The sequence below is a fragment of the Alligator sinensis genome, unplaced genomic scaffold, assembly GCF_000455745.1.
Source record: "Alligator sinensis unplaced genomic scaffold, ASM45574v1 scaffold512_1, whole genome shotgun sequence".
Classification (NCBI taxonomy): Eukaryota; Metazoa; Chordata; order Crocodylia; family Alligatoridae; genus Alligator; species Alligator sinensis.
In genome coordinates this window covers 821,577-835,093 of record NW_005842063.1, presented here as the reverse complement: position 1 = coordinate 835,093, position 13,517 = coordinate 821,577, and the positions used below count along the sequence as shown (strand labels likewise).

At 50.0% G+C, this 13,517-nt stretch overlaps 1 protein-coding gene across 1 annotated transcript in view; it reads right to left on the bottom strand.

Moving 5' to 3' along the window:
- Window positions 1–3,132: 3,132 nt before the first annotated feature.
- ZBTB40 (zinc finger and BTB domain containing 40) overlaps window positions 3,133–13,517 on the bottom strand; it is a 33,852-nt gene continuing 23,467 nt past the window's right edge. The window contains exons 11-17 of the mRNA XM_006023233.2: window positions 13,280–13,486; window positions 10,985–11,149; window positions 10,378–10,592; window positions 9,478–9,640; window positions 9,050–9,136; window positions 8,715–8,941; window positions 3,133–7,541 (exon numbers count right to left, since the gene is read on the bottom strand). Of these exons, the coding sequence (XP_006023295.1) occupies window positions 7,347–7,541; window positions 8,715–8,941; window positions 9,050–9,136; window positions 9,478–9,640; window positions 10,378–10,592; window positions 10,985–11,149; window positions 13,280–13,486 (1,259 nt within the window). The 3' untranslated portion in view covers window positions 3,133–7,346. The remainder of the gene's footprint in view (window positions 7,542–8,714; window positions 8,942–9,049; window positions 9,137–9,477; window positions 9,641–10,377; window positions 10,593–10,984; window positions 11,150–13,279; window positions 13,487–13,517) is intronic.

The window sequence follows — 13,517 nt, the reverse complement described above, 5'->3', positions numbered from 1 at the left end:
TTGGGCAGAGGAATCTGAAGCTGCTGATGGGAGCAGCAGGGCTGCAGCCTCCGTTCGGTCTCAGGAAAGTGGCCCAGCACCACCGAGACTGCACATCCTGCTGCTGCTTACCAGATCCGCCCCGCCAAAGTTCAGAGCAATCACTCACCAAGTCACCTGCCAAATGCCAAGTCATGTCTGCAACATCTGGCATTAGGCAAGCAGGAGCCGGACAGCCTTCTACAGAGCGTGCAATAGGAGGAGGGAAGTACGAGTGCAAATATCAGAGGCAGCAGACAAATGCCAGCAGCGAGGCTCCAGCTGCGCTCTCAACTATGCCATCCTATCTGCCACTTGCTTGCTAAATTTGAAGGCGTAGGAGAAGTCAGCTGCGAGCTTGCCACTGCGTGGGTTCCTTCCTAAGTCAAACCCCATGAGCAATACGAGGTTGGGCCTGAGCTTTACGTGGAGATCTCCAGAGAAAACCTATGTGCCGATGAAGTATTTTTGGTTGGTAGGTGGTACGTGCCAGTGAATCCGCACGGCGCCAGGGCTTCACAGGTGTCTGCTCTGTATTAACCTGCTTGAAGATACCAAGATGCCTTTTGCACGTTTGGGGAATGTTAGCCCTTCTTCCTGTCACAGCCCACGCTGGGTGATCCCCGGCTCCCCAAACTCCTCCTGCATGCTCTGTGCTATTCGTCTTCACTTCGTACCTCCCATCAGAGAGCGCTGCTTGGTGCAGGGAAACAATCGCTTGCTTCTCATCCCAGCTGAGATATTTTGGATGCACTATCGAGAAGACTATCTGGGCCTCTTCAGAATAAAAGGTATTATAGCTCTGCTATACTAATAAGTACCACATGCCCCATCCTCCTCTCCAGTTAATACAGCAATCAGCTCCAGCTGTCCACAGAAGAGTTGAAGGATGCCAATAGCTTAACGAGGTACTAGTCCAGCATCCATCTCCTGCCAGGCACTGGCAGTAAAAAGGGCTGGGGTCAAATTTAGGAGCTTCACGCAAACTTTCTATTTTGATTCGAGCCCCCTATCCAGAAAATAAGTTGTAACTGCGCGCTCCAAAGCGATCGCGCTCCCGCACCCACGAGCAATAGTCAGCTACAGCAGTGTTTAGCAATGAGGGACGGAGACAACACATGGCCTTAAAAGAAACCTTATCCATTAAATACCAGCTGAGACCATCGCAGTCACTGCCTAATGCACCAGCTCCTCGTGCCAGGGGATGCCGCTCAGCGCAGTCACCTACACCAGCCAGAGCAGCAGGTGCTGGGGAGGGAGGCTTGCACCAGAGTTCACCACTGCTCCTCACTACCCCTGGGGATTGTCACCACTGGGGGCTGTCGCTGGAGATCACCATCCCTTGCTGGCACCACTTCTTTCAGGGCTTCACCTCTTCTGCGTGCCCCGATATTTCCCTTGCTGCTGCTGCTGCTGCGGCTCCTCACCACTGTTGTTGCTCTTCAGGGCATTCGTACAACCCCAGGTTTTTTAGGCTTGGAGCTGCCTAACAGCCAGCTCAGGTATTTCAGCTCCTTTATAAAGTAGCTGGTAACAGATTTTCACTTGAATGTATGGCAGGGACTAATACCTGCAAGCACTTTTCTTTTGATGAGCCATCCAAGGAGGAACCCCACTCCTGCTCCCTCCTGCTCCTCAGTCTTTTTACTCCAGATCTGAGGGCCGCTCCACGGCAGACCCCCCAGGGGCACAGCGAGTGCCGACCCTCACTGACCTGACCGTGCGGCAAGGAAGAATTGCACAGAGCTGCACGACCCTCCTACAGTTACAGGACGCACACCCCGGCTGGTAAAGGCCCATCTTGTTCATTGGTGCTAAATATCTGGCCATCGCAGACCGCACTTTGCTGTAAGCAGTCCTAATGGTTATTCATCACCCGATCCTTGTATGATCTGGAAACTATTTACACTGATCTTCTATCTTCTTCCACAGCATTTATAAATAACACAGGGCTGAGAACGGACTCTGACCCTATTCCTAAAACGCCGTTTGATAACGGACCCCCATCAATTTTTAAGCTAACAGCAAATCCTATGCAATGGCAATATGGAACACATTACGTGGATTATAAACCAGCTCGTTTTTAATCAGATCTGTACAAATGCAATTAGATCCCCTGCTCCTTGTAATAAAGAAGGTTGTAAGGAAGGCAAAGTGAACGTATCCATTCGCACTTTCCTATAGACGAGACATCAGATTCGATGAAAGGAAATTATTTTTACCATTACACATAATCAATGCGGACCCCATTGTCACAGCATATCCCTGAAGTCAGGAGATGCCGGGATTTCGAGTCAGATTGACATTTAATTGGATGACAGCAGCAGCCACAGGGACGGAGCGTGAAGGGCGTCCCCTCCATTCAGCTTGCCTGACCCCTTCCTTTACAAAAGGTGTGAGGGCTTCTCCTCCAGAAGAGCTCACGGGAAACCTTTGATACTCAGCGGCCCGAGCAGCCGCGAGGTGTGTGGGAAGCAATCCGGCTGGGCTGGGCCTCTGCAGGGGCCTGCTCCCCTCTCCCCTTGGGGCACTGCAGCTTCTCCAGGTCCCTCTCAGGTCGGGCTCCCTGCACCTGCAAGTCCACTCCCAGGTCCCACACAATATTTTGGAGACTGGACAGAAATCAATACACCAAGTCTCAGCCACGTCCCGGCACCTACTGGTGATGGTGTGACGATGGGAGCCGCCACCAGCACTACCTCGCTCATCTCCGTGCCGCCCGCACGCCCGTGCAGGCAGGGCCATGCCATGGAGGTTCCCGCACCAGGCTCTGAGCACCCTGCAGCAGGCAGGAGCGGCCGTGTGCTGCAGGACCTGCCTGGCTCAGCTCCCCCCGGGAACGGGCCCGCATGGGGCAGCGCCACCCATCTGCTGGGGCTACTCAGAGCCCTCGTGCAGGGGAGCACACGGGGTGCTTTAACCTGGCTGCTGCCACTGCAATGCCCCCAGGGTGCCACACTGCTCCCGGTTGAGAACCACTGACATAAATAACTGTCCATTTCTACCCAACGCCTGGAAAAGGCAGAGGGTACTGGTGCACACTGGTTTGCTGACAAGCACCTTTTGCTTCCAAGGGATCTGTTTGCATCACACACCAGTTACGCATTTCGTCTTCAAGACTTTATTTCACAAGAGAAAACCAATGCAGCATCATAAGACCTCGTCAGTGATCAACAGCTTATGTCTCGCATCCTCCAGGCTGAGGGACACCCTGAAAAATGCCTTTCTCATTAAAACATTGCTGCAGGCTCTGACCTGCATGTTTCAGCAGTGCAGGAGCTGGTGTGAGGAGCTTGAATCAACTGAGGATGCTCAACAGCCTTCACGTGTGTGCTGGTGTGTCTGGGTGAACTCAGCTGTTGAGTTTGGTGGCAGAGCGGAGAGATGCAGCTGTACAAGAGGAGATAGATATGCAGCCTGATTCAGGTCTTGCGCTGGGCTGCTGCTGCTGCAGGCCTCCTCTGCGGAGCGACCCCTGACTGATGCTGAAGACGGAGGTGACAGCCAAGGCTGTAGGCAGAGCCAGGTTTTCTGCAGTAACTCACTTCCAGTAAGTGCATTCCTATCCAGCCAAGCCCTTCATCATTACTGCTGTCCTTATCTCCTGCAGCAGTGAGCACTCTGAAAAGGGGCAACCTATCACAAACTGATCCAAATTCCCAGCATGGCTTTTCACCCCAACACATCTACCCCTCTGCTCACACACTGCAAAAGTACTAAGACACTTCTGAGTCTGTCTGCAGCAAAGACTGGACTGGGGACCTCTGCATCCAACAACCTGCAGAGGAAGATGGAGCTTTGTTAGCTAAGGCTATGGGAGGCTTTCCAGCTGTATGGCCTCACCAGTCAAGGGGAGATGGAGTACCCCACTGAGCACGTGCGAGCCACACACTGGTCCTGTTCATCAGTGATCCCTTCTAAATTGCTCATTTCCTCTCAACTTTCAGCCATAGAGCACAACCCACTGTCCTGCCTCTTCACCGGGGCTTGCTTCAGTACGTCAGCTCAAGGCTCACTCTCAAAGGTGCTCATAAAATGCAAACACAGGAGCATGCTCTTACATGCTTGGTTTTTCCAACATTAGGGTGGAAAATGAAATGCCATTTTCACAGTCTGGGGGGAGGCAGAGGATGTCAGCACCATAACTTCCTTTTATTGACACCAACTATTCTCGACACTAACAAGGGCTCAGGTGAAAACTCAGCTCAGCCTGCTGCCGTATGGAGCAGGAGAGACTGCTGTGCAGCATAAAGAGTGCCCAGGCCCTGAACGGGGAGGAGAGAAAAAGTGAGGAAAGGGTTTCCCCCTGGGAGAAACACGCTGAGCTCAGGGGCCTTAGGATCTCAAGAAGACAGCTGGAGATGGCAGGCCACAGCACACACTGGCAGGGCAGTTCTTTGGCACAAATCACCTTCTGAATCATGCCCAATTTTACAGGGCACAGGCGCTGGTGCTGTGGAGGAACGTCAAGATGGATCCAGGAGGGTGGGCACTCACCTTAGCTTCTCCTGTGCTGTTCCCAGGAGCGAACTCCACGTAGATTTTTCTGTGAGCACATTTACACCTTGAAGCTCCCTAAAACACTTCAGACACACTCCCCTAGTTAAGTAATGTATATTAGACCTTTTCCTTCCTTCAGGTTTGGACATTGAGCTTGTTTTTTTTTTTAATCTGCCTCCCTTCTGTGACCGGTTTACTGATCTGATGTTATGTAGTGTCACTGATATTTCTTTTTTTCCTGCATAGGTGCTCGTGGACCTTTTCCCTGCGGCTGACAGCGAGGACTAACATTTTGACCTTCCCTTGGCAGGGGTGGAGGAACCCTGACTTCAAGCTTTGTTGAACCAAGTTCATGCCACGTAATCTTGCCAGGACAGTGTTTTAGCCCACAGGGAGCTGGTCCATTCCCAGGAGGGCCCAGTGCTTTCTGGGTCTGCTTGCAATGTCAAAAGGGCCAAGGGGAGCCTCAGCAAGACACTTTTCCATGGCAACTAATTCTCAAGACTGTGAGCACCATCTCCTGGCCATTCTGGGATTAAACGATGCATGAAGCTTGTTTGCTCTTTCCCCAAAACCCTAGAGAGAGACTGCGTGTGTGCAGGAGAGATGGAGGTGGGAGCACCTCACTAACGCACTGCAGGGAGATTACACACTTGCTGTTACTCACAGACTCTCGCTGTAAGGAATGTCTGTCCTCCTGCGCCTTTGCCCTCAGCAAAACACGCTGTCCGGGCTGCTTGCTTTATCCTCCACACTGCAGAAGGAGCATAGTAAGTGGCTGGGCCCTTCGACTACAACAGGCTCTGGTTAGTGGCCAGGAGCAGCTAGCACAAGATGCTGCTGGCAAGCTGAAAGCTGTTCATTTTCTGCACTCATGTGGCTCTGGGCAGTGTGATTAGATGGGCATTGTTCACCACAGGGGCTCAGTCTGTGAGAGACGGTGGGGATCATTGCTCAGTATGTAAATATTGCAGTGGCAGAGTTCAACCTTTTGGCATGAAGGAAAGGAAGATAAATGCTCCTAGTTCCCTCGGAGCTGCAGGAACCCTGCATCCATCTAATTGCACTTCATAATGGATTCAGCAAACCATTAATTATCAGATTATATTTTAGGAAACTGCAGATAAAAAAGCTTTGTGAAATTTAATCTTAAAGGGGCCAATGCCCTATAATGGAAGTGTTGTACCAGGCTGGCACAGACAGGCTGAGCTTTGTGCAAGGTAGCCGGAAGGGGAATGGCTGTGTGCAATGGTGGCAGCCATTATGTGTCAGACAGGAAGACTTGCGTTAGTGCCAGCTCACTGGTAATGGTATTAAGCACTCAAGAAATGATGGGCCACCATACCCAGACTAGATGCTTTCTTCTAATGCTACAGCTTCTGCATCAAGCTAAAGGGGAAGGCAGGCAGTCTTAGGGCTTTTGTCCTCTCACAAAGGGGATACGAGCTGTCACCATCCAAATGTGGGCCTGACCCCAGAGCTGCCCCGTGCTCACAGCCTTGGCAGTGATTTGGTTAGGATTAGGGTCTCCTGACATCAGGAACTGCTAATGTATCCTGGAGACAAACTAATGAAGGCAGCTGCACACACACAGGACTGCCCTAAGTTGTTTTCCTTGCCTCTGCCATGGAGCTCCCCATGCTATTTTTATAAGGAGAGAAGCTCCAGGCAGTTTTAAGCCCCCCGCCCCTGGAGGGATGATAGCGATGGGGCAGGTGAACAGCCAACTCTCCCAAGAAGGCTCTATGACACCGAGGTAAGGCCTTTTGCTGAGACACTGCAGGTTTTGCCTCCCTCCCCTATTTTGCAAGAGTTTGGCCCTTGGGATATAGGAGAGATTGAAGCTGGGTCCCTGCCACGTTGGCAGAAGGACAGCACAGCAGGCTCCTGCTCAACAGCAGAGACAGCTTATATACACATGCAACGGGAGGCCTCTCCACAGCCTGTCACTGTGAACAATGATTTGTTCTACCTGCTTGGTCCAGAGCCCCCACCCATCCACCGCCACCAGTTGCCATCCCCAGGTGGCCTGGAGGCTTGTTTCGCTTCTCATGATTAAGTTTTGGCTTTCCCTTTGCCAGGTTGACAGACCCATTTTAAGTTTTTGCTGGAGTGGAGGCCAAGAAGGCCCTGCTTTGGCCATATTTTCTAGAGGAACTAAGGAGAAATGTAACCATCTGGGAGGGAGCAGAACATGGCATGGCTGAAACCGCCCAGACTCACACTGTCCACGGTCCTGCAAGCATTCGCCCAGCTTGTGCCCAGCCTTTTCATGCTGCGCCTCCTCCAGGGGCATCTGTCCTCCTCATTGCAGCGCAGCTTAGATCACCTTCATGGTGACTTCCTTCTGGACAAATGTTCATCTATTCCTCGCTCTGCTGCCCTACACCAACACCTCTGATTCTGTGTATGATTCCCTGCCTCTCCTGCCCCTGGAATTTCCCCAGTCTCTCCCCAGCTCTGCCCTTGCTAGGCCTTTGCTTGGCTGTGCGTCATTTATTTCCTTTTCTCTTGCACAAGCTGTTTTCCTGGGGCTGGAGAGGACATGTGGCCCAGATCATTCAGAAGCACCAGCTGCTGCCCACCACTCGTGCTAGGAAAAGAAGCCACCCTGGCTCCATGACTCCCAAAGAGTTCCCACTGCTGATCTCCCATATTCTTGGGATTGCTGTGCTTGCAGCCCCTCACTTCTTTTGCCAGTGTCACAAATCCCAGTAGTTTCCTGGAATAAGTCTGCATCTCATGGCCCAAGTGGTACACATGGATGGTAATGGCTGGGGAGGTGGCCAAGCAATTCTGGATGCATCACACAGGTGCTCCAGGCTACCTCATTTTGTTTCTTCACAAATCAGAGTGACTTTGTCATCAAACAGATCCTCCATAGTCACTGCCACGAGCTCCGAGCCACCTTGGCTAGCTTGGGAATCTGGCAACGTCACAAAGACCTGGGATCCAGCAAGCTCGGCCTCATCCAAGGTGATCACATGCTCTCCTTCTGCTCCTTGTTCTGCTGTCTGAATAACCTGCATGGGAGACAACTCAAGAGTTAAGGAGATGTTTGCAGCACGTTTTCCGCTGAAGTGTCCCCAGCCCACACTCCTGTGACAGCGTTTACTTTCACACCTGAGGAGTGCAATTGCAATAGGCGTGAGCCCTAATGGGAAGCTCTGAGTTGCAGGCACCAGTGATGCAAAAGAGAAGACAGAAAAGCAATTTAAATATTTCTCTTCACAAAATTGCTATAATTTAGCACCATAAGTAGTCTTAGATTATAAAGACGCGGTGATTACACACTAGCGGATCATCAGCCCAGGGAATCTTGCATGTTGGGCTCCCACGTCCAAACAGTTATTTTCTACTGATAGCTGCAGTATTAGAGAGAGAGAGAGAGAGAGAGAGAGAGAGGGAGAGGGAGAGGGAGAGGGTCTGCTACTCCAGCCCTAAAATCTGGCTTTCTGCAAAATAGTTATAATCTAGACAGGGAAGTCCTCTGGATTCTAGCAGAGCCTTCCAAGAGTGACCAGCTTGCTCTGCAACTCCTGCCAGCCCTTCCTCCTCCAGTCTCCAAGAGCAAAGGATGTGGAGAAACTTGAGAGTCCAGAAGAGAGCCATGCACATAATCAGAGGTCAAGAGAACCGACCTTATGAGAGGCTGAGAGGCATGGGACTCTTCAGCCTGGAGAAGTGCAGGCTCAGGGGTGATCTGATGGCAGCCAATAGGTATATAAGGGGTGTGCATCAGGAACTGGGAGAATGTCTGTTCACCAGGGCACCCAAAAGGAAGCCTCAACTTTTCACCCCCGAACTAACCCAGACTGGGGTTAAGGAACTAACATCCAGTCAAGGCTCCTTCTTCCCGTGACCCCCCACTGCCCTTGTGCACTGAGTATCTAAAAGTCTAGTTAAGTGCCACCATCCTTGGATTCAGAGGCAACCTAAGAGCTTGTCAGACATGGGTCTTATTATACTCCCTCAAAGTAGAGTTTGAAGGGAAGGTAGAACCACAGAGTGGAAAAAGGGAAGGCGGGGATGCCAACTGGTGCAAAGAACAGGGCTGGGAGGATAGAGAGATGGGAGAAGGATGGAATGTCATGGCAGTGGATAAGCACCCCAACTCTGGAGTCTTACTACAGCTGCCCCTACATGAAGTTACCCCAGCACCCCTGTTATCAGCCACCCCTGGAGCAGTCAGTTACCTGCACAATCTGCGTGGTGGTGGCCTGAGCTTCTGCAAACACCACGTTGGGATGCTCAGCTCTGTAGTGACCTTCCAGCTGCTCCTGAGTGGGGAAGAGCTCTCCACACAGTCCACAAGTAAAAGTGCTCTCTGTCTGCTTGAAGTGCTCAGCAGTGACGTGCTGCTGCAAGGCCCCTGGGAAGCGGAAGGAGGCTGAACAGTACAAACAGCAAAATGGCTGTGACCCTAAAGAAACATGAAAGAAGCATCACTGCCAGTGAGATGCACCAGAGGCCTCAACTGTCAAGGCTGGCCCAGAGCCAGGAGGGCACATCAAGACAACAAGGAACTGACCTGAATGCCTGCACTTGACGTGGACCTGCAGGAGAGCCAGCGTGGGGAACAGCTCCTTGCATTTCTCACACTCGTGGAACTTCATATCTGAAAATGAGACCAGGGAAAGGAGCACAGACAAGCTACATCACTGCTCTGAGCCCAGGCACCTGGACACAGACCCACACTAAGGGAAATAAATGTCAAGAACTCAGCAAGAACGTGTCTGATTACAGCACCACCTGCAGAAGCAGTTCATGAACCAGCAGAGCTAGCCGTGACAAAACAGAGAGGACACTTGTTGGAGAGGACTCTTCTGAGGGGTCACAATGAGTTTGCTGTGGTCTCAGGAATCCATGGGGCTTTGTTTCATCAAGTGAGAACTATTCCCATATCTTATCTCTCTCACCTCAGCACTTTTTCCCCAGAGGAGGCGGGGGACTTCTCACCTGCATGCTCTGTCTTGACATGTTTTCTGTGGGCAGTCGTGCTGGAGAAGGTTTTGTCACAGGAGCTGCACTGCAGCGATGAGAATTTGGATGAGCGGTGATTCTGGGCTGCAAAGACATCAGGGTGATGGGTCCGATTGTGATACCATAACCCTGACAGTTGCTGTGAAGATATAAATCAAATCATGTTTAGAATGGAAAAGCTGTCCTGGAGGGATAAAGTGGCAGTAACAGGTTGCCATCTTAAAACAAATGGGAACTGAGGCTGCACCCAGCAGCTATAAGATGCATCAGACCTTACCATAAACATCCCTATCCAAACCCATCTCTTTTATGTAGCATACTTGATATTCATTACTCTAACTTATTTATGCCAGACATGCAGCATCCTAAACTAGGCTGATAGAGAACATGATCTCTACAAAAGCAGCACACCCAAAGAGCTGAGTGCTGCTAGCTCTCTCATCCCCCTCTTCACAGATCCCATTTTGGACTGATTTTTCATGCCTTGCTACTTGGTTTAGGGCCCTCCAACATATGCACACTTGCACAAGCCAAATGGAGAATCTCATTTGCAAAATGTCACTTCTATTATAACAGAAACCAAGAAAGCTAGAAATGTTAGGCTAAAGGGAAACATCAGATTTTAGGGAGCTCAGGGCAGGAAAGGATCTATACCTCTAGAGTTAGGACAGTTTCAGAACCGAATGATTCATATTAGTGGGCCTATCTTCTCATTGCACAATTATTCTTCCTCTGAGCAAATCAGCAAACTTCTTCCCTTGGCAGTGCAGTTACTTCCATATTCACTTGTGCCGATAAAGGACCTCCTCTTTGCAAACTGGCATGTGATGCTGTTCTTTGGAGGGTGAGATAAAGTGTACACCAAGCCCAGCTCACCTGATAGGCTTTGTCACAGATCTCACAGCTGAACGGCTTCCCTCCTACGTGGGTCACCATGTGGCGTTCCAGCAGGGATGGAGCACTGAAGACTTTACCACAGGTAGGGCAGGGGTGGTATTCCCTGGAGTGGACCTCATGAATGTGTTTGCGATGCTCCTGCAAGGTGGCAAAGCTCATCCGACACTTCTTGCAGTCATAGGGGTCTTCGATGTCTGACTCCACAGTGCAGGGGGTGAAAGGCAGGGTTGAGGACAGAAAGAAAGGCAGATAGAAAAGGTATGAGAAAAGGCACCACAAATAGGTAGGAGGGAGAACGGAGAAAGAAATGCTTGTTATTTCTAGACAAAGAGCAAACATCTGAGTTTTAGGATCTTTGCAGGTAAGTGCCATGTACTCTCCCTCCCTGTCACTTGCAGTGAGAAATAATCCAGGCTGATTATGAGGGCAGCCCTATGCCTTCCACAGCAGAGGGAAGTCTGCTGCAGTCTGGCACTGCCCTTCACCTCCTCGCAGTCACACCCAGACAGCCCTTTGCCTTCTAAGGAGCTCTGGTAAGTCCCAGGGGAAAGCCCCATTTGAACTAGAGCAGGGCTCTGGTACTCACTGTGGAAGGTTCGTAGGTGGATGGAGAGCCCATTGGCCTGTCTGAATCCTTTCCCACACTCCCTGCAGACATACGGCTTATCTCCAGTGTGAGTCCTCACATGGCGAGACAGCTCAATGGACTGTGCAAACACTGCGTCACAGTATTGGCAGGCATACATCTTCCCTGCAGGGAGATCCAATACAGCAGGCTAGAGCCTCTGCAGCTTGCACTGACCCAGGGGACAGGATTTCTGGGAATGCAGCTCAATTCTTTGGGAAGAAGCAGGAGATTATGAAACAGGCAAGGTTTCAAGGGACCAACAACTCATAATACAAGCTTCTAAGGATCAAAAGCGATGGCATCAAAACCACAAAATTTGTGTACTCAATATTAGTTCTGGGATTATAAATATAGAGTGCTCCAATACAAGCACACTCAAATACATCCATAACAAACTGCTCAGAGACATGATCGCTCTGACAACATCCCTATGCAATGCCACAAGTTTGCAATGTTTTTTTTTTACAAACACAGGCATATCCTTTGCTCCTGAGTCGCTCACAAAGAAAAGGAGCCAGTGGCAGAGGACAAATGTGGCACTGAGGCATAGAGCTAGTTGGAATTTTTAAAAAGAAATGAAGATGGAAAGTGAAGCATACTGTCAAAATTAAATTACTTGTGCAAATTATTCCAGTGGAAAATCCAAAATGAAACAAAACCTTTCATGGTAGTATTGGAGTGATGTCTTAGGTACTATAATGCCTTTGCAGTTCCAGAGATAAAGTAGTGATGAGTGAATGTAGATCCCTTTATGGAAATAGAAAATTAGTGCAAAACTACAAAGAGAACACACTAGTCCAGGCTGGCAGTCAAGGAAACATGTAAGAAACTTTGATCTTTTGGGGTGATATTTTTTACAGGCCTGAGAATGCACTGTATTTGAAAGCTTATCTAAGTCTATCTGAACCATGCAGCTGGTCCAACAAAAGATATCACCCACAGATATCCACTCAAGATATTACATTTTTCAAAAACAAAAAAAAAAGGAGGGGGGGGGGACAGGGGCTTTTATTTTGGGGCTTTGCTGCACTTACCTCCCTTTTTACATTTTAACACCTTTTTAGTGGGGAGAAAGAAGAAAGGGAGTTCCAAAGGGAGAGGAAAGAAAAAAAAATCACAAATTCAAAACCAATCCAACAAAAACAGAAACTGGTTTGCTTTTTCAAATCCAAAATGTACATATTTTTACATTTCTTTTTCAAGTTTTCATCACTGGTTTTTGGGAGGAAAATTTCTCATTTCCCAACTATTCAAATGCTAAGAAGAAGGGAGGCTGGTTGCTTGAAGCAGCGAGAATGAAAGTTGAGAGGGCGCTGGGGAGGCAGGCCAGCCAGGCAGAGCACTGGGATGTACAGCGCAGAGAAGAGACAGGGACTGAGGAGGGTTAGGAATGGGGTGGGTGGCTGGGAGGAGAAGGAAAGGAATGACTATGTATCGTGTTGGAGGCAAGGACTAAGCTTGCACCCAAGGCAGCTGATAACAGGATGCTAGCAAATAAAGGTCAAGGTTAGAGATGAAGGGGAGTTTAGCAACAGCACTTGGGGCATATTAGATCAGGGCAGGGGCAAAAACCAGTGAAGCCAGACTGTAATCCAGGCAGAGACAGACGAGTTCAGCAGTAGGGACTGAGAGTCCAATTCACCAGTAGAGGAGGACAGTAGCATTCAGCAACAGACCAAGTATCAGGGAGAGGGAAAGGGAGCAGAGACAAGAGATGAAGCCTGCGATCCCAGAAGATAGGAAGGACAATAGTTTTGTCAAGAGAGGCAAAGAAGGAAGGCAGTAGAAGGAAGCAGGAGAAGCTCTGCCTGAGAAAGTGAGTAAGATGGTAGCTCAATAGCAAGGAGATGTCAGAGATGGGCTGAGTTACAGAGAGGTGGGGTGGGATCACTAATGACCTCTAGTCTGGGGAGAGGTGAAACGATGCGATTGAACAAGGCTAGAGAGGGAGGTAGAGACAGCAATAGATGCCAGCTATGGACAGGACAAAAGCAGATGAAAGCCCATTAAGAGAGGCAGAAGAAGCAGTCAATCAGTCAAAAAAGCAGTGGAAAAATGGAGGTATTCCCAGGAGTGGATGGATTAAGTTGTAACCCTGCCCAGGCAGATGAACACTGATAGCATTAGCCCCACTCCATGGCTGTAGCACAGCGCTGTGCCTTCACAACTTGGCCCTATGCTTCCTCCAATCGCTCACGGGAGGACAAGGACCCCGGTGCGCAGTCAGGACCCCAACACTTCTGACAGGCTTACCCTCGGAGTGCTTCTTCTTGGTGTGATAGGCAAGGGCGGAGGCTTGCATGAAGGTCATGAGGCAGTGCTTGCACATGAAGGGGCGGTCCCCTGTGTGCAGCCGCATGTGGTTCTTCAGCGTCGAGTTAGCAGCAAACTTGGCACCGCACTCATCGCAAGAGAAGGGCTTCTCATCAAAGTGTTCGGTAAGTTTGTGGTACTGCATTCCTGGGGAGCAGGAGACCAATGGAAGCAGTTA